The sequence below is a fragment of the Phyllobates terribilis genome, unplaced genomic scaffold (assembly GCF_046119375.1).
Source record: "Phyllobates terribilis strain yellow unplaced genomic scaffold, ASM4611937v1 Scaffold_17__1_contigs__length_24005725, whole genome shotgun sequence".
NCBI classification, from domain to species: domain Eukaryota; kingdom Metazoa; phylum Chordata; class Amphibia; order Anura; family Dendrobatidae; genus Phyllobates; species Phyllobates terribilis.
Genome location: NW_027362777.1, coordinates 11,128,562 through 11,147,121, shown reverse-complemented (window position 1 = coordinate 11,147,121; position 18,560 = coordinate 11,128,562). Strand labels below are relative to the sequence as shown.

Below are 18,560 nucleotides of genomic sequence, written 5' to 3'. Positions count from 1 at the left end.
ACCTTGGGCACCACCTCCCTCGTCCCTTTGGGCCTTGGAAGTCTCACCGCCTTTTGGGCCTCCACCCCCTGTTGGGACTCCCAGTATGGAGAGGGAAGCCTTCCCAAGGAGCCTTCAACCCCCTGGTATCTCTCGACCAGTCCGACCAGTTCATCCGCATTCTGGGGATCACCCTGGGCAACCCAAGGCTGTATGGGCCTCGGCATGGAGTGCACAAACCGGTCCATCACCATCCACTCTACCATCTGCGCAGGCATTGACGACTCCGGCTGCAGCCACTTCTGGACCAGGTGCAACAGGTCAAACATTTGGGAGCGAGGTGGTCTGTTCCGGTGGTACGAACCTGCTGTGCCCTGATAGTCATTGTTACCCCCAAGCGCGCGACAATCTCAGCTTTTAGCTTGCCATACTCTTTTTCGTCCTGCAAAGCTAGATAGGGCGTACTATGCAAAGCTAGATAGGGCGTACTATGCGAAGCTAAATAGGGCGTCCTGCAAAGCTAAATCATACTATGCCTACTAGGTGTACTTCTGGGGCTCTCCCGTCAAGTATGGCACCGGTACCTCTGCCCACTGCTCTTGTTGAAATTTCTCCCTCTCGGCGACCTTTTTAAACACCATCACGAAGGCCTCAACGCCATCTCCCGGGGTCATTTTCTGCAAAGCCCATCATACCGCCTTCCGGACATGGGAGTCATCAGTCGCACCTGGGGTTGGAGCGCTCATCCTGTCCTGGATGGCGGTTGCCAGAAGCTGCATCTGCTGACGTTGTTTCTGCTAGTGCTGCTGGATCTGCTGTAACAACAGTCTGTTGGTCTCCTGTTGATGCTGCTGCGACTGAACCAGGTGTTTCAGCAGGTCCTCCATTTTGTCTAGTGATGCTTGCTGGCTTGCAACAGACTTCACCCAGGGCATGCAGTCTATGCTGTAGCAGTCACACGTCTCTGCTTGTAACGCTGCCCACAAGTCTAACACCAATTGTAGAGGTTTTACTCACTTGTGTGAGTGGAGGAAAACAGGAGGCATGTTTTAGATCAGGCAAACAAAGTAAATGTCCTTAGCAGGTCTCTGCTCAGCCAGGCTTGTGTGGCATGCAATCTGGGGTAGCGTCTAGTGTCCTGGCTTGGTCTGAAGACAAACACACAGGAGGCCTTCTCCCTCCAAACACACAGACCATGTGCCAAACAACAGCCTCCATTTTATAGGCTGTTAACCACACCCAGATGTGAGGTATGTGGGTAGCTGGACCCGCCCATTCTCTCCTAGCTACCCGTAACCCGGCTCCCAGGTGCACCAAACGATCCTCTTAGTGCTTATGTGCCCTAGAGAAACACTCCAGGTTACATCACAGAGACCTGCCATCTCTGTGACACATACCTCCCATCGACTACGCAACCATTAGCCACCTTACAATACTTTGATACATATCTGATTTTATCATTACCCCACGGCTGATTAAAGGAAATCTATCACCCCCTGGGACTTATCTGACCTCTAATATTGGCATACAGGTGATAGAAATGTGACTCTATACATACCTGAATGCCTCATATTAGAGGTCTGTTTGCTGTGAAATGGCTTTTTATTCAGTGAAGATTCTGATGCTTGCTGGCCGTGGGGTAGTCGTTGGAGTGGATTCCCTTTAATAAATACTCACTTAGCCCCATTCTTCATGCAGATACTAATAAATACAGGACCTATGAGATTTTTACCATATGATAGTTGGATATTTAGGGGTGTATCATCCATAGCAGCAGCCCACAGGACCACTATGGTGCCCGTGAAAAAAACACAGAATTTGAGCTTGGTTTAAGTTGGTATCCATGCAGCACATAAATGCATGTTTACTATGGCCATAAATCAGAAAAAAACTATAAGAAGAAAAAGCCTCAAACTTCTGTGTGTGAATCAGACATGAGATCTAACGTGATAGAAGATTACAGTCCGGAAAGACGGGAAACATTCATATAGACGGCCGGTGGAGATGTAGTCAGTGAAGAAATCTGGCTAAATATGTTTCTAGAGCCGTAGTAGAAGATGAAGATGTCGTCCTCATCATGAAGTAGTTATTTCTCATGTCACGTGTAATGAATATCTCCTGCAGTATTGCTAATGCTGATTCTAGTGTCAGTAAATGAGACGAGAATTAACGTTATGGAAGATGAGTCTATGAGAAACGTGTTCAGCTGCAGACTCCAAGGAAGAAACTGCTTGTTGGCTGTGGCCTAAAATATATAGGTTTTATTACTAGATGTAAAGCAGAAAACGAAATACTGTAAAATAATAAATCTCCTCATATGTTTCCCCTTATTATCTCCAGTAATTGTATTATTACACAGGATTTTTATGATGTTACATCGGCTCATCATCTTCTCATTCAGGTCCCTACAATATCAAATCCTCTCAGTGAAGATTTTCTATTTAAGATAATTTTCCTTATGGACCCATCAAAGATGGATATGGACAGAGATAAGATAGCAGAGAGGATATTACACCTCACCCTAGAGATCCTCTTCCGTCTTACTGGAGAGGTGAGAGATTCTGATGACGTCACATTACATCATTCTTATCTATGGGAATAACAGATGGACAGAACTGGAGAGGTGAGGACTCTGGAAATGTCTGGAGGGAGATTTATTAATGTGTCTTTCCATAACCAGGATTACACAGTAGTGAAGAAGACCTCTAGTGAGCACTGTCAGGACCCTGTGTCTGAGGGATGGGGAAGACCCCTGAGCCCAATCACAGGGCCTCCATCTCACCCCTTCATACATGATGACTTCAATGACCGGAAGATCGTAGAACTCACCTACAAGATGATTGAGCTGCTGACTGGAGAGGTGACACTGCTGGGAATGCTGGGACATTATACAGTAACGCTATGAAGGGATCGGGGGGATGACTGTATCATTGTATGTGTCAGGTTCCTATAAGGTGTCAGGATGTCGCTGTCTTCTTCTCCATGGAGGAGTGGGAGTATTTAGAAGGACACAAAGATTTGTACAAAGACGTCATGATGGAGGTTCCCCAGCCCCTCACATCACCAGGTAATAGACAGGACTAAATACACACGGCCTATAATTATCTGTATGTAAAGAATGAATTCAGTCCCTGTATGTGTTTCTTCCAGATATATCCAGTAAGAGGACGACACCAGACAGATGTCCCTATCCTCTTCTTCCACAGGACTGTAAACAAGAAGACCCCAATGTTCCTCAGGACCATCAGGTAGATGGAGAGAAGGTGTCATGAGATCTCCCCTATGATGTGTAGATGGCTGTGAAGGTCTTGTGCTCAGTCTTGTTTTATCCACCAGTATTATATGTTTTATACTTGTGTAATGAGAACGGTGGAGATGGCAGGATTAGAGCTGATCATAGATGGGACTTCTCATCTGTTTGTGACTTTTACAATACTTGTTTCAGGGTGAAGATCTGACCCATATTAATACTATAGAGGCATATGTGAGGGGTGATGAGCGGTGTAAAGAGGAGATTCCTACATGTGACTACCCAGGTGAGTAGTAACCACTAAATGCAGAAAAGTCACAGATTCTTCTCAGTCACAGGCTGTGGCTGCTTTATCAGTGGTGTAGTCCGGCTGTATCACAATCGTGTGATCACCATTTTGCCTCTAAACCACAACATTCTCTTCCACCCAAAACTGTTCAAATGATTTTGGCCATTGAACCCTTTTCCATAGAAGTTACAACCTGGATTTTCCACCTCCTCCCTGTGATTAGGAGACTTTGACCGTTACCTGCCCAGATCTGTAAACCACAAAGCCAGAAAATCACTTGAAGAAAATTATTATGATGGGCCGTAAGAGAAAGCGGAGGGTAATGATGCTGTTGGCTTCCTAGAACCCTGATATCTTATTGGATGAATCTACCTTCTCTCCCTTCTGTGCTGCTGAATGTGCTCATATGGTCCCTACAAGACCAGGTCCAGTCTCTCTGGCCAAACTTCACTTTTATGATCTACAACATTAAATGTGCGGTGAGGGCCAAGTGTAAATTTCTTTTAAAACCAACTAACTTCAAACAGGATTGTGATAAACTAAACAAAAAAAACATTGCACCTGTGCCATGATATATCTCTAAGCTAAATTTAAGACAAATAAACAAAAAAGGCAGCCTCACCGTGTCATATTAGTGTAACTCAGTCCGTTTTGCAATGCTGTGGGTCTCCAACCAATAGCCGTGACTTAAGGCTTCACATAAGAAAATTAGTTATGGTGAGTCCCAAGAATAATTAAAATCCTCAATTTATTGAAAAAAGATTAAAAGATCATACAGGTTGGGGATACATCTAAACGTGTTTCTGGCAAAATTTAAGACACCTCAGCTCTGCAGTATTATAAAAAGTTCTCTTTGAATGTGTAATATTTCTTCTTGAAACTCATCTGACAGAAAATATTGGCCCTTATGATAGTTTAGATTGCCAAGAGTAGTGTTGAGCGAATTTGTTCGGCAAATGTTTTAAAGTTTCAAATACGGCACGAATATGGCACATTCGGATTCAAGATCGCAAAGGCGAGCAAATTTTCTTAAAATCGAAAAAGTTAGATGAATGAGGGGCAATCACGGCGTTTTGTTAGCATAGTGCAAGTGTATGATGGGTGGTGACATGTGCCAGGTGAGTGTGGGGGCTTTGGAGAACTTAGAACAGGTCAGATCAGTGGCGCACTGTTTTTTTGTTTTTTTTCCTGTGGGCGGTAACTTTAACTGAGGAAAGCGCGGCCAGCCAATCATATCGCAGGAATCATCTTCACTGTCCAGACATAAGGGCTTCTACAATTGGCTGCAGAAATCACATGTCCTCTCAATATAAAAAGCGGCCATGTTCCCTTAGCGCCATTATGTCCATGTCACTGCTGGAGACAGACGCAGCTCAGTGTTCTTCTGTGTAATGAGAGATATTAGCTAGATAGATGGGCGCTTGTGTGGTAGTCAGATAGTGTAGATAATTCCTGGCCTGTGTACCTCTGCAACCGCTGGGGGCAGCACATTTTTGGTGTTCTTGTGCATGTACTGAGATTCTGACAGAAACGGAGGGCCCATGCCATACAATAGTACTGTGCACCGCTGGTATAGAGCTCCATGGCTTAGTATACCTTGAATCTTTTTTTGCACTTGCTAATGTGATCAAGCAAGCGCAGCGCACCTTTTCATTTAGTGGGGTTGAAATTGTGCTCTGCACAGTCTGCAGAGCTTCTTATTGCAGAGCACAAAATCTGTTTTTTTCTGTTGCTATTGTGATATTGAAAGCTGTGTGCACTAAAGTTTTTTTTAGTGTCAGATACTATTTTAGTGGAGTTGAACTTCAGTTGGTTTCAGAGTAAAAAAATAAATTTTTCCTCTTGCTACGCCCAGTCCAAAAAATATTTTTTCCTGTGCCAAAAGTCATACCGTGCTATAAGCCAGCTACTACGTCAGTGGCTTTCAAAGTCAGCTGGACGCAGAGCTTATGCAGAGTAACCCAAAAATATTTTTTGCTCTGATTAAAGTGATACAGCTGGCTAGATCTGAGTTTTAAATATTTAGGAGCATATATTCTATGTCATACTGGCCTCATCCTCATTCAAAAAAATAATTCTTCTGTTCCTAAAGTAATACAGTAGGGGACATCTCAGTTTGAAATTGTTTGGAGAATATCTTGTAGGTTTTATCGGCCTCATGCACACTAACAAATTTCTTTTGTCTGTTAGTAACCTTATACGGCAGGCCATATCTTAACTTGTCATTTAGTGTCGTTGAAATTCAGGTGTGTGCTGTGTTATTGCACAGGAAAAAACTTATTTTTCTTTAGTTAATTGCGTGCTCCTACCACTGTATCTGACCAACATGAATGGGAAAAAGAGAGGGCGTGGTGGAATGGGGAATAGGCTTGGTGTTCAAGGTGTACTTGGGGTACGTGGTAATGTTAGTGAAAGCACCACGTCACAACTGCCCAACTGACTGTAGCGAACGACAGATGGATGAGTCTGTAGATACTTTTCACCCATTCTACACCATTGGCATCAGAAGTGTACTCCAAACAGTCACAGAGGAAAGAGGAGGAAAGCATCTACATCGATGCCCAAATTTTTTTTAGCTTGGATTCGGGTCAGGATGAAGTAGGGTCCGAGCAGGTTCCTGGCCCTCGTCACCAGACGTTAACCGCAGGGGAGGGAGGTGATCCCTTTGAGACTCAGATACCTGAGGCTCATGTGGACTGTACTGTGCTGTCAGGGCAACAAGAGGAGAGGGGTCACTCTGAGGGCGAGGAATGGGATAACACATTGGATGATGACGAGGTTGAAGATCCTACTTGGTGTGAACCCGGAGTCACGCAGCCGAGTAGCTCATCAGAGGAGGTGGAGGAGGAAGACGAGGAGGTTACATTTCGCCCTACGGCACAAACATGGAGTGATGCAAGCACGAGGAGCACTGCATCCTTAGCCACAACCGTGGCTGTGGCCAGCAGCGGTCATGGCTCTGCAGCTCGCAGGGGCAGCAAGGGTTGCTTTATATGGGCCTTTTTTGTCAGTGCAAAAGGATGAGCCAACTCACGTTTTCTGCAAACTTTGCTATAAAACAACTCAGTAGAGGGAAAAACTGCAAAAATTTGACTACTACATGCATGAACATTCACATGCTCAAACAACATTCTTTACACTGGGAATCTTACTGCGCTGAAATGCGAACCGGCACACCTCAACAACCATCATCTGCCCCATCAAACGCATCCGCTGCTTCTTCCTCCTCCTCTGTTACCGTGAAAAGTATTGTCACGCAGGTCTCCCATCGCAGAAACTCTGGTTCTTTACCTGCTCCAGTCATGCTGAGTGACAGCCCTTCAGCTGTAATGGAAGGAGACACACCTGCTGTGTTCGTTTCAACGAACACACCGCATGTTTCTCAATCCACCGTAACATCTGTACCTCACTCACACTCCACCAGTTTTTCTGGTTCACCATACTCCGCTCTCTGTCAGCACCTTAGCCAGCCCTCGGTCCCGCCAGCCCTCGGTCACGTAAAAGATTGTTTCATCCTACGCATGACAAAGCTAAGAGGTTGAACACCACCATCTCCAATCTGTTGGCCACGGAAATGCTGCCTTTGCGCCTGGTAGATACAGACGGTTTCTGAAAAATGATGTCCGTCGCAGTCCCCCAGTACCAGTTGCCCAGTCACCATTACTTCTCTAAGAAAGCTGTGCCTACGCTATACCAACATGTCGCAGACAACATCACCCGTTCCTTGTCTAAATCTATGTGTGCCAGGGTGCATTTCACCACAGACACCTGGATGAGTAAGCAAGGCCAAGGGCGTTACATCTCGCTGACTGGGCACTGGGTGACTCTGGTGGCTGTGGGGGCAAGCGGGGAAGGAGCTGCTCCACAAATCTTGCAATTCCCAAAGCTTGCAGAAGAAACCTCTGTATTTCCCACTTACTCCGCTGCTTCTGCGTCCTCCACCTCCTCTAGGGCCTCCACCTGCGCACTCAACCTCTGCCTTAACAAGACACGCGTTCCAAGGTGCGGAGCGAATACACACCACCTCCGTACTGCGCAGTCAGGGCTCTCCATAATCATGCAGTCTTCAAATTAATATTCTTTGGAGATCGCAGTCATACAGGTGTAGAGTTGTGGGCTGCTCTCCAGGCTCAGTTTGAGCAATGGCTGTCTCCGCTGAACCTAGAACCAGGGAAGGCTGTGTGCGATAACGGTGCGAACCTGTTAGAGGCCCTAGGCCTAGGCAAGCTCGCACACGTGTCTTGCATGGCTCACGTCCTCAACCTGGTGGTACAGCGATTTTTCCGCCACTATTCTGACCTGGATGAGCTGCTTCACAAAGTACGGAAGCTGTGTGCTCACTTCCGCCGTTCGCACCCCTCATTTCATCGACTTGCATCGATACAGAGGTCTTTGTCTGTGCCAGTTAACAGGTTGATCTTCGATGTGCCGACGCGGTGGAATTCCACTCTGCACATGTTGCAGCAACTGTGCCAGCAGCAACGAGCTCTGGCGCAGTATGTCATGACGTATAGCTTGGGGCAACGCAGTACGGACTTGGAGCATATCACGTTTGCGGAGTGGGAACAGATTAAGGACCTCTGCACCCTTCTGAACGGTTTTGAAATGGGTACTAAACTGGTTAGCACTGACGATGCCATCATCAACATCACTATTCCGGTCATATACAGTACAGACCAAAAGTTTGGACACGCCTTCTCATTTAAATATTTCTCTGTATTTTCATGACTATGAAAATTGTACATTCACACTGAAGGCATCAAAACTATGAATTAACACATGTGGAATTATATACTTAACAAAAAAGTGTGAAACAACTGAAAATATGTCTTATATTCTAGGTTCTTCAAAGTAGCCACCTTTTGCTTTGATGACTGCTTTGCACACTCTTGGCATTCTCTTGATGAGCTTCAAGAGGTAGTCACCGGAAATGGTCTTCCAACAATCTTGAAGGAGTTCCCAGAGATGCTTAGCACTTGTTGGCCCTTTTGCCTTCACTCTGCGGTCCCGCTCACCCCAAACCATCTCGATTGGCTTCAGATCTGGTGACTGTGGAGGCCAGGTCATCTGGCGAAGCACCCCATCACACTCCTTCTTGGTCAAAAAGCCCTTACACAGCCTGGAGGTGTGTTTGGGGTCATTGTCCTGTTTAAAAATAAATGCAGCAAAGCACCCCCACACCATCACACCTCCTCCTCCATGTTTCACGGTGGGAACTAGGCATATAGAGTCCATCCGTTCACCTTTTCTGCATCGCACAAAGACACGGTGGTTGGAACCAAAGATCTCAAATTTGGACTCATCAGTCCAAAAGCACAGATTTCCACTGGTCTAATGTCCATTCCTTGTGTTCTTTAGCCCAAACAAGTCTCTTCTGCTTGTTGCCTGTCCTTAGCAGTGGTTTCCTAGCAGCTATTTTACCATGAAGGCCTGCTGCACAAAGTCTCCTCTTAACAGTTGTTGAAGAGATGTCTGCTGCTAGAACTCTGTGTGGCATTGACCTGGTCTCTAATCTGAGCTGCTGTTAACCTGCGATTTCTGAGGCTGGTGACTCAGATAAACTTATCCTCAGAAGCAGAGGTGACTCTTGGTCTTCCTTTCCTGGGGCGGTCCTCATGTGAGCCAGTTTCTTTGTAGCGCTTGATGGTTTTTGCAACTGCACTTGGGGACACTTTCAAAGTTTTCTCAATTTTTCGGACTGACTGACCTTCATTTCTTAAAGTAATGATGGCCACTCGTTTTTCTTTACTTAGCTGCTTTTTTCTTGCCATAATACAAGTTCTAACAGTCTATTCAGTAGGACTATCAGCTGTGTAACCAGACTTCTGCACAACACAACTGATGGTCCCATCCCCATTTATAAGGCAAGAAATCCCACTTATTAAACCTGACAGGGCACACCTGTGAAGTGAAAACCATGTCCGGTGACTACCTCTTGAAGCTCATCAAGAGAATGCCAAGAGTGTGCAAAGCAGTCATCAAAGCAAAAGGTGGCTACTTTGAAGAACCTAGAATATAAGACATCTTTTCAGTTGTTTCACACTTTTTTGTTAAGTATATAATTCCACATGTGTTAATTCATAGTTTTGATGCCTTCAGTGTGAATGTACAATTTTCATAGTCATGAAAATACAGAAACATCTTTAAATGAGGTGTGTCCAAACTTTTGGTCTGTACTGTACATGCTGGAGCAAACTTTGAATAACCTGCGGCAGGAGGTGCTGACCCCAGAAGAAGAGGAGGATGCGGAAGGGATACCAATGTCTCAAATTTCCAGACTGTCCTCACATAGGCGGATGCCAAGTGATGCTGGATTACAGCTATCAAGAGGGTTTGGTGATACCAGGCAAACTGTTAGTGAAGGTGCAAGAGCCGAAGAACTAATGGAGGAGGAAGAGGTGATGGGCGAGCAGCTGTCAGAGGATGAAGAGGATAATCATCCCCTCTTGTTTGAACGTGGTTTTCTGGAGGGTACGTAGGAAACAAGCATCAGTGCTACGCAGCCCGCAATACAGCCTGGCTTTGGACCTCCTGGAAGAGCCCGACATATAAATACCTTCTTGATGCAACATGATCCCTGTATAGCTAGGATTCGAAATAATGCTGACTACTTGGTTGTCACTCTGTTAGATCCACGTTATAAGAGTCAATTTTGCCAGATGCTTCCCGCCCTGGAAAGGGACCCACTTATGTTGGAGTATCGAAACAAGCTTTTAAGCAACCTTAATAGAGGTTTTCCCCAAGGTAACAGTGAGGCACACAGTTTGCATCGCAGCTGTAGTCTTTCAACCTCCGGCACGTCAGCTTGTCAACGCCAAAATATTAGAAACAGCAGCAGAGTAAGTGGCAGAAGCAATTTCTGGGAGTCCTTTCACACATTTTTTTGCACCAGCTCGTGATGACATTGATGCCACTTCGGTGATGTTAGGCCCTCATTTAGGGCAATGTGAACACTCCTGGTTAGGTCTCCATCTCCTGGGTTGGCTGTACTGGAAGAGGTGTGGGTCTTATTTACACTATTTCTACTCTAGTGAAATTGATTAGACATTGCTAGTGTCTGCCACTAATCTTTTGAAATATGGAGAATCATGATTGGGTCTCCATCTATTGTTTTGGCCTCCTTTGCAATACTTATGCTCTAGTGAAATTGATGCCACTTCTGTGGTGTTAGGCCCTCATTTAGGGCAATGTGAACACTCCTGGTTAAGTCTCCATCTCTTGGGTCGTTTGTACTGGATGAGATGTGGGCCGCTAATTTTTGGAAATGTGGGGAATCCTGAATGAGTCTCCATCCATTGGGTTGACTGTAGTGGAAGCGGTTTTGGTCTCCATGCATTTCTATAGTTATGGAGTGAATGTAGTGAAATTGAGCATTTGGTGCAGATATTGTTCTCCCCAAATGGGTACGCAAACATAATAAACTCTAAACTGATTTTCAAAAAGCAACCATCAGCCGCCCCATCAAACACCTCTACTGCTTCTTCCTCCTCCTCTGTTACCGTGTCAAGTTGTGTCACGCAGGTGTCCGACAGAACCAGCTGTATAGCCGCTGCAGTTAGGCTGAGTGACAGCCCGTCAGCTGTAAGTGAAGCGGACATGCCTGCTGTGTTTGTTTCTCTGAGCACACCACACTTTTCTCAATCCACCGTAACATCTCCGCATGCACCTCACTCACGGTCTATCGGTTTGTCCGTTTCACCGTTCTCTGCCCTTTCTCAGCACTGCAGCCAGCCCTCAATCCCGCTGTTGTGGTCACGTAAAAGACTGTTTCATCCCACACTCGACAAAGCTAAGAGGTTGAACTCCACATTCTCCAATCTGTTGACCACGGAAATGGTGATCTTAGGCCCTATTTTTTTAAATGTAAACCCCTTCTGCATTTCCTGGGTTGGCTGTAGTGGGACAGGTATGGGTCTGCATTAAACTACTTGTAGTCTGATGACATTTATGCCACTTCGGTGGTGTTAGGCCCTCATTTAGGGCAATGTGAACACTCCTGGTTAGGTCTCCATCTCTTGGGTTGGCTGTACTGGAAGAGGTGTGGGTCTTATTTACACTATTTCAACAGTAGTGAAATTGATGCCACTTTGCTGACGTCTGCCACTAATTTTTTTAAATGTGGGGAATCCTGATTGGGTCTCCATCTATTGGGTTGGCTGTAGTGGAACCTTCCTGTTCTGCAGTCTAAGTTGTGTAAGGTTGTGTACCAGTCCTTGCTGCACTCCTGATACAGACTCTGCCTGCTGCACTCCTGATACAGACTCTGCCTGCTGCACTCCTGATACAGACTCTGCCTGCTGCACTCCTGATACAGACTCTGCCTGCTGCACTCCTGATACAGACTCTGCCTGCAGCGCCATCTAGTTTGTTCTACTGGGTCCAGAAGCTGTGTGTACGTTGGTCTGTCCTAGAGTGGCACCTGGCGTTCATCGGGAGCCAAGTCTAACCTCACCATCAGAGGCTCTAGTGAACAGTCCGGTGCTCGCTTAGTCACGCCCCTCCAGGCTCTCCGGGGTCCATGGCACAGTGGATCCACAAACCACGTCCGTGACTGTGCGCCCTCGCAGGCATAGTCCTCTCTCCTGTTGTTCCAGTCGGTGACCCCTTTTGACATGTAAAGCGCAACTGAATAAATTTCGCTGCCACAGTAATAATTACAGTACTTGTACTCAAGTAATTGATGGCACTTCCCTGGTGTCTACACCTAATTTGATGTGTTTTGGCAGCTTTTGGTCCCGTTTCTAGGTGTTCCCTATGCATTTTTTTGGTCCCCCCATTGACTCCTATGGGATTCGGAAATGTTTGACGAATGTTCGACGAATAAATTCTGCGAATATCAATTTGTTCTGCGAACTTTTCAGAACCGAACATTGAAATGTTCGCTCATGCCTAGCCAAGAGACACCGAGCACCATACTCCAATTACCCCAGAGAGGTTTCACCACTAGTTACTCACTTCTTACTGATGGAGACTGTTGAGTTTGATCATTTCAGTAGATGTGTTATTGTCTATACTCACAGTTTTGACTATAGTAGTTAGTGCCCAAAATACTCAGATTTAACCCCTTCCTGCAGCCAGTTTTGTGTTCCTATCTGGGCCCATTTTTCAAATCTGACGCGTGTCACTTTATATCGTGATAACTTTGAGATTCTTCACAAAGGATAATAGGAAACAAAAGGACCTTGCAAATAATATTCCAACTTCTCTTGAATCCGACAATACCCTGTATGCAGTTGTACACTACTGTCTGGGTACATGGCAGGTTAAGAAGGGAAGGAGCGACATTTAGCTATTTGAATGCAGATTTTGCTGGGATAGTGTGCAGACACAATGTATTGGGGACACTGTTCACTGTCACCTGGAAGCTCAAAAGATGGCTACCACAAACAGGCTTGGTGCTATCTACTCCATTTTCCAGATCCCAGAGTTTGCCTTGCTCATCATCCTTTAACCCCTCTACATGGATTTGGACCTAGACAGAGACCCCCTAAGCTTGGGCTACAGTGTTACCTAATGTTCTGGGGTGTGAGATGGCAAGAAGAAGTCAGATAGCCCCGTCAGAACATGGAGGTCAGAGAAAATACAAAATCACACAAAAGTAGTCAGTAAATGGGCCGAGGTCACAACAGGACACAAATACACAAGCCGGGAGCTGAGCACAGAGGACTGAACCAGAGGAGGACAAGCCTGTATCTGGCAGCTTCCGGCAATATGCTTCCAGCTTTAGTAGGGTGCGGTGCTTTCCAGTTGGCTGAAGCAGGGAGCAGATTACTCCAGCTGGACATCACACACAACCATACTGCCAGACTGGATGGTACTACAGGTCCCAGGCATCCTAATCTTAGTGGCTGGACAGAGCCTGCACCGCCCAGAGCTTCTGGTTCTGATGTCTTCTCCATCACCAGCGCCGCCTACAGGATGAATAAGGCGGCTCCTGGCGAGAGAAGCAGACGTCGCAGGAGCAGATCCCAGAGGAGATGGGACCCACCATTTGCAGAAGCCCTAATGTGGCCAAATTGCAGAAATCCAGAGCAGTAGAAATCCCCATAAAGTGACTCCATTTTGGAAATTATAACCCTCAGTGAAATAATCTATAGGAGTAGTGACTATTTTGACTCCACAGACACTTTCCGGAAATTAGCACATAGTGGATGTTGGAGAGTGAAAATTACAAATATATAATTTCATTACCCAACACATAGTGCCCAGATTGTGCTCCAGGAGACACACACCGTAAATTAAGTGGGTTCTTCTCACTATAGTAATGTCATATACAGTACAGACCAAAAGTTTGGACACATCTTCTCATTTAAAGATTTTTCTGTATTTTCATGACTATGAAAATTGCACATTCACACTGAAGGCATCAAAACTATGAATTAACACATGTGGAATTATATACTTAACAAAAAAGTGTGAAACAACTGAAAATATGTCTTATATTCTAGGTTCTTCAAAGTAGCCACCTTTTGCTTTGATGACTGCTTTGCACACTCTTGGCATTCTCTTGATGAGCTTCAAGAGGTAGTCACCGGAAATGGTCTTCCAACAATCTTGAAGGAGTTCCCAGAGATGCTTAGCATTTGTTGGCCCTTTTGCCTTCACTCTGCGGTCCAGCTCACCCCAAACCATCTCAATTGGGTTCAGGTCTGGTGACTGTGGAGGCCAGGTCATCTGGCGTGGCACCCCATCACTCTCCTTCTTGGTAAAATAGCCCTTACACAGCCTGAAGGTGTGTTTGGGGTCATTGTCCTGTTGAAAAATAAATGATGGTCCAACTAAAAGCAAATCGGATGGAATAGCATGCCGCTGCAAGATGCTGTGGTAGCCATGCTGGTTCAGTATGCCTTCAATTTTGAATAAATCCCCAACAGTGTCACCAGCAAAGCACCCCCACACCATCACACCTCCTCCTCCATTCTTCACGGTGGGAACCAGGCATGTAGAGTCCATCCGTTCTCCTTTTCTGCGTCGCACAAAGACACGGTGGTTGGAACCAAAGATCTCAAATTTGGACTCATCAGACCAAAGCACAGATTTCCACTGGTCTAATGTCCATTCCTTGTGTTCTTTAGCCCAAATACGTCTCTTCTGCTTGTTGCCTGTCCTTAGCAGTGGTTTCCTAGCAGCTATTTTACCATGAAGGCCTGCTGCACAAAGTCTCCTCTTAACAGTTGTTGTAGAGATGTGTCTGCTGCTAGAACTCTGTGTGGCATTGACCTGGTCTCTAATCTGAACTGCTGCTAACCTGCGATTTCTGAGGCTGGTGACTCGGATAAACTTATCCTCAGAAGCAGAGGTGACTCTTGGTCTTCCTTTCCTGGGGCGGTCCTCATGTGAGCCAGTTTCTTTGTAGCGCTTGATGGTTTTTGCAACTGCACTTGGGGACACATTCAAAGTTTGCCCAATTTTTTGGACTGACTGACCTTCATTTCTTAAAGTAATGATGGCCACTCGTTTTTCTTTACTTAGAATTTGTATTATGGCAAGAAAAAAGCAGCTAACAGTCTATTCAATAGGACTATCAGCTGTGTATCCACCTGACTTCTGCACAACACACTGATGGTCCCAACCCCATTTATAAGGCAAGAAATCCCACTTATTAAACCTGACAGGGCACACCTGTGAAGTGAAAACCATTTCCGGTGACTACCTCTTGAAGCTCATCAAGAGAATGCCAAGAGTGTGCAAAGCAGTCATCAAAGCAAAAGGTGGCTACTTTGAAGAACCTAGAATATAAGACATATTTTCAGTTGTTTCACACTTTTTGTTAAGTATATAATTCCACATGTGTTAATTCATAGTTTTGATGCTTTCAGTGTGAATGTACAATTTTCATAGTCATGAAAATACAGAAAAATCTTTAAATGAGAATGTGTGTCCAAACTTTTGGTCTGTACTGTACATGGATGCTAAATGTGGTTTGGGCGCACTGCAAGGCTCAGAAGCGAGGGGGAGATCTGACTTTGGGAGAGCGGATATTGCTGGATTGGTTTATGGAAGCCATGTTGCTTTTCAAAAGCCTTTGAGCCACTAATGATGTGGAAACCTCTGGTTTTCCATTGACCGATGGTGGACCTGAGTGGGGACTTGTTTTTTGTGAGATGAGTAGAAGTTTTTATTGATATTATTTCACTTGCATAACATTGTTTGGTGGCTTTTTGTTCCATATTTGGGAGGCAGAATGAACAAACAGTTGAACACTACGATCCACTGGTTCATCCTATGAGGTTTTCTATTAGACTGTGAACTGTTATTATCTTGGTGAATAATGATGGCTAACATAGGGCAAAATTAAAAAAAAAATCACAGAAAAAGATACAGCCTTACTAACACCAAATCATATAAGAAATGCACTAGCAGGATGCCGCAGATCCCCATGATAAAGGTGGGGGCAGCGCAGGTGCAAAATACTGATGGAGCAACCACTCACAAACCTACCAATTCATGGAGGGGGTGGTTGCCTTGTATTAAAGATGCACACAGATGAAGCTTGAATAGGACGCCAGTCACATAGGTAGGTGTGATGCAGTGTCTGGCTTAGGATAGTGATGATGCCCATACTATTAGGTCAGGAAGGCTGCCCAGCACTATATAAGTGCACCCCACATGGACAGGCACCCCAGTACACCCAACCAACACTAATGCATTTGTTATCTGATTTGGTGTTGGTATGGCTGATTTTTTCTGTGATGTTTTCTTGGTAGATAATGATACTTTTACATAAAGTACATTTTTACGTAGAGTTTAAGCAGAAATATTCAACAATATAAATTTTAAGGATATGTTATTCATAAATAATAGGTTTTATTCCTGGCAGATGACTGTACCAGGAGATCAGAGGGACAGCTGACATCTTCAATTTTTAAATCAGATGATCTTGAGATCCCACAGGATACAATTGAAGTGAATGTCATTAACCCAGATATACCATCATCATCATCCATTCACAGCAAAGATCTGTCATCTGATCCTATGAAACAGGTCCTGTCTTCTGATTCATTACCAACTACTAAGGAAAATCAAAGTCACAAAATAAGCATTAAAAAACAAATTGCTCCTAAAGCAAAGAGGCCATTTTCATGTTCAGAATATGGAAATAGTTTTTCCCTCGAAAAGTCTTTTCTTAAACATCAAAGCATTCACACATCAGAGAATAGATTTTTTTGTTTCAAGTGTGGGAATTTTTTTAACCAGAAATCAAATCTTGTTAATCACCAGAGAAGTCACACAGAGGAAAAGCCATTTTCTTGTTCAGAAAGTGGAAAATGTTTTACAGAGAAATCAAGTTTAATCAAATATCAGAGAACTCACACAGGGGAGAAGCCTTTTTGCTGTTCAGAATGTCGGAAATGTTTTAACCAGAAATCAGATTTGGTTAATCACCAGAGAAATCACACAGGGGAGAAGCCTTTTTCTTGTTCGGAATGTGGGAAATGTTTTAACCAGAAATCAGATTTGGTTAATCACCAGAGAAATCACACAGGGGAGAAGCCTTTTTCTTGTTCGGAATGTGGGAAATGTTTTAACCAGAAATCAGATTTGGTTAATCACCAGAGAAATCACACAGGAGAGAAGCCTTTTTCTTGTTCGGAATGTGGGAAATGTTTTAGCCGGAAATCAGTTTTGGTTAAGCACAACAGAACTCACACAGGGGAGAAGCCTTTTTGCTGTTCAGAATGTGGGAAATGTTTTAGCCAGAAATCAGATTTGGTTATGCACCAGAGAACTCACACGGGGGAGAAGCCTTTTTCCTGTTCAGAATGTGGCAAATGTTTTATCCAGAAATCAGATTTGGTTAAGCACAAGAGAATTCACACAGGGGAGAAGCCTTTTTCCTGTTCAGAATGTGGGAAATGTTTTAGGCAGAAATCAGGTTTGGCTGTACACCAGAGAAAACACACAGTGGAGAAGCCTTTTTCCTGTTCAAAATGTGGGAAATGTTTTAAAGATAAATCAGATTTGGTTAAGCACCAGAGAACTCACACAGGGGAGAAACCTTTTTCCTGTTTAGAATGTGGGAAATGTTTTGTGAAGAAATCATCACTTTTTAGTCACCAGAGAACTCACACAGACGAGAAGCCATTTTCATGTTCTTAATGTGGGAAATGTTTTACACGGAAATCAACTCTTAACAAACTTCAGAGAAGTCACACAGGGGAGAAGCCTTTTTCATTTTTAACCGAAAATTGTATCTTCATAAAGGGGGTGACCACTACTAGGACAACTCCTTCTCATTCCTCATGTTTGGCCTTGTTAAAATAAAAACACTCATACGCACTTCCTGTTCTGGCGCCGTTCCATTGGTGTCACAACTCGCTTTTCCGTAAGGATGTTACATCACACAATCCTGCTCCCAATCATTGCCACCTTCAGACGTATTGTACATCAACAGGAAGGACATGGCCTGGACATAGCACCAAGAGAATGCACACACTGAAAGCACTCTCTTCAGACCGTGTTCTTGGGGGAATTATAAGCAATTTACAGCCTCAAACATGACTTTTGATAAGGGAAAGAAAGAAGAGATCAGAGGTTAATCTGAGGTCCTCCACCTCTGTCAGCATGTCTGGTATGCAGTGTTTCTTATGGAAGGTCTTATCTTCCTGCTCCGGAGCCATTACTGCCTCACCTCAGTGGAAAAAGAAGCAGTCTTAACCCTCATGATGCCAGACAGCTCCAGCCTGTAAGGCTATGTGCCCACGATGCAGAAATGAAGCAGAAAATTTCTGCAGCATTTCTGCATCTCCCTGGCAGAAAAAAACGCATGCAGATTGTGCATGCGTTTTTCCAGCAGAATACATGCGGATCCACATGCGGGTTCACATGCGTTTCCGCATGCAGATTGACAAGCACTTTCCAGGCGATAGCATCACTTGGAAAGTGCTTGACAACTAGGTCACACTGTATAAATCCATGCAAACAGCATGGATTACAGGTACAATGGTACCCAGGTCTGGATGAGAGTCTCCTCTCCTCCAGAACTGGGTACCATCCGCACATAGAGACGCATAGAAGCCGCTTGTAAAAATGTACAGTCGC

The 18,560-nt window shown here is 44.7% G+C and overlaps 1 protein-coding gene across 1 annotated transcript in view; it reads left to right on the top strand.

Moving 5' to 3' along the window:
- Positions 1 to 18,285, top strand: part of LOC141176224 (uncharacterized) — a 33,364-nt gene extending 15,079 nt beyond the window's left edge. Inside the window, exons 2-7 of the mRNA XM_073660209.1 lie at positions 2,381 to 2,530; positions 2,660 to 2,839; positions 2,923 to 3,046; positions 3,130 to 3,227; positions 3,425 to 3,515; positions 16,339 to 18,285. Coding sequence (XP_073516310.1) covers positions 2,438 to 2,530; positions 2,660 to 2,839; positions 2,923 to 3,046; positions 3,130 to 3,227; positions 3,425 to 3,515; positions 16,339 to 17,618 — 1,866 coding nt within the window. The 5' untranslated portion in view covers positions 2,381 to 2,437 and the 3' untranslated portion in view covers positions 17,619 to 18,285. The remainder of the gene's footprint in view (positions 1 to 2,380; positions 2,531 to 2,659; positions 2,840 to 2,922; positions 3,047 to 3,129; positions 3,228 to 3,424; positions 3,516 to 16,338) is intronic.
- The last annotated feature ends 275 nt before the right edge of the window (positions 18,286 to 18,560 follow it).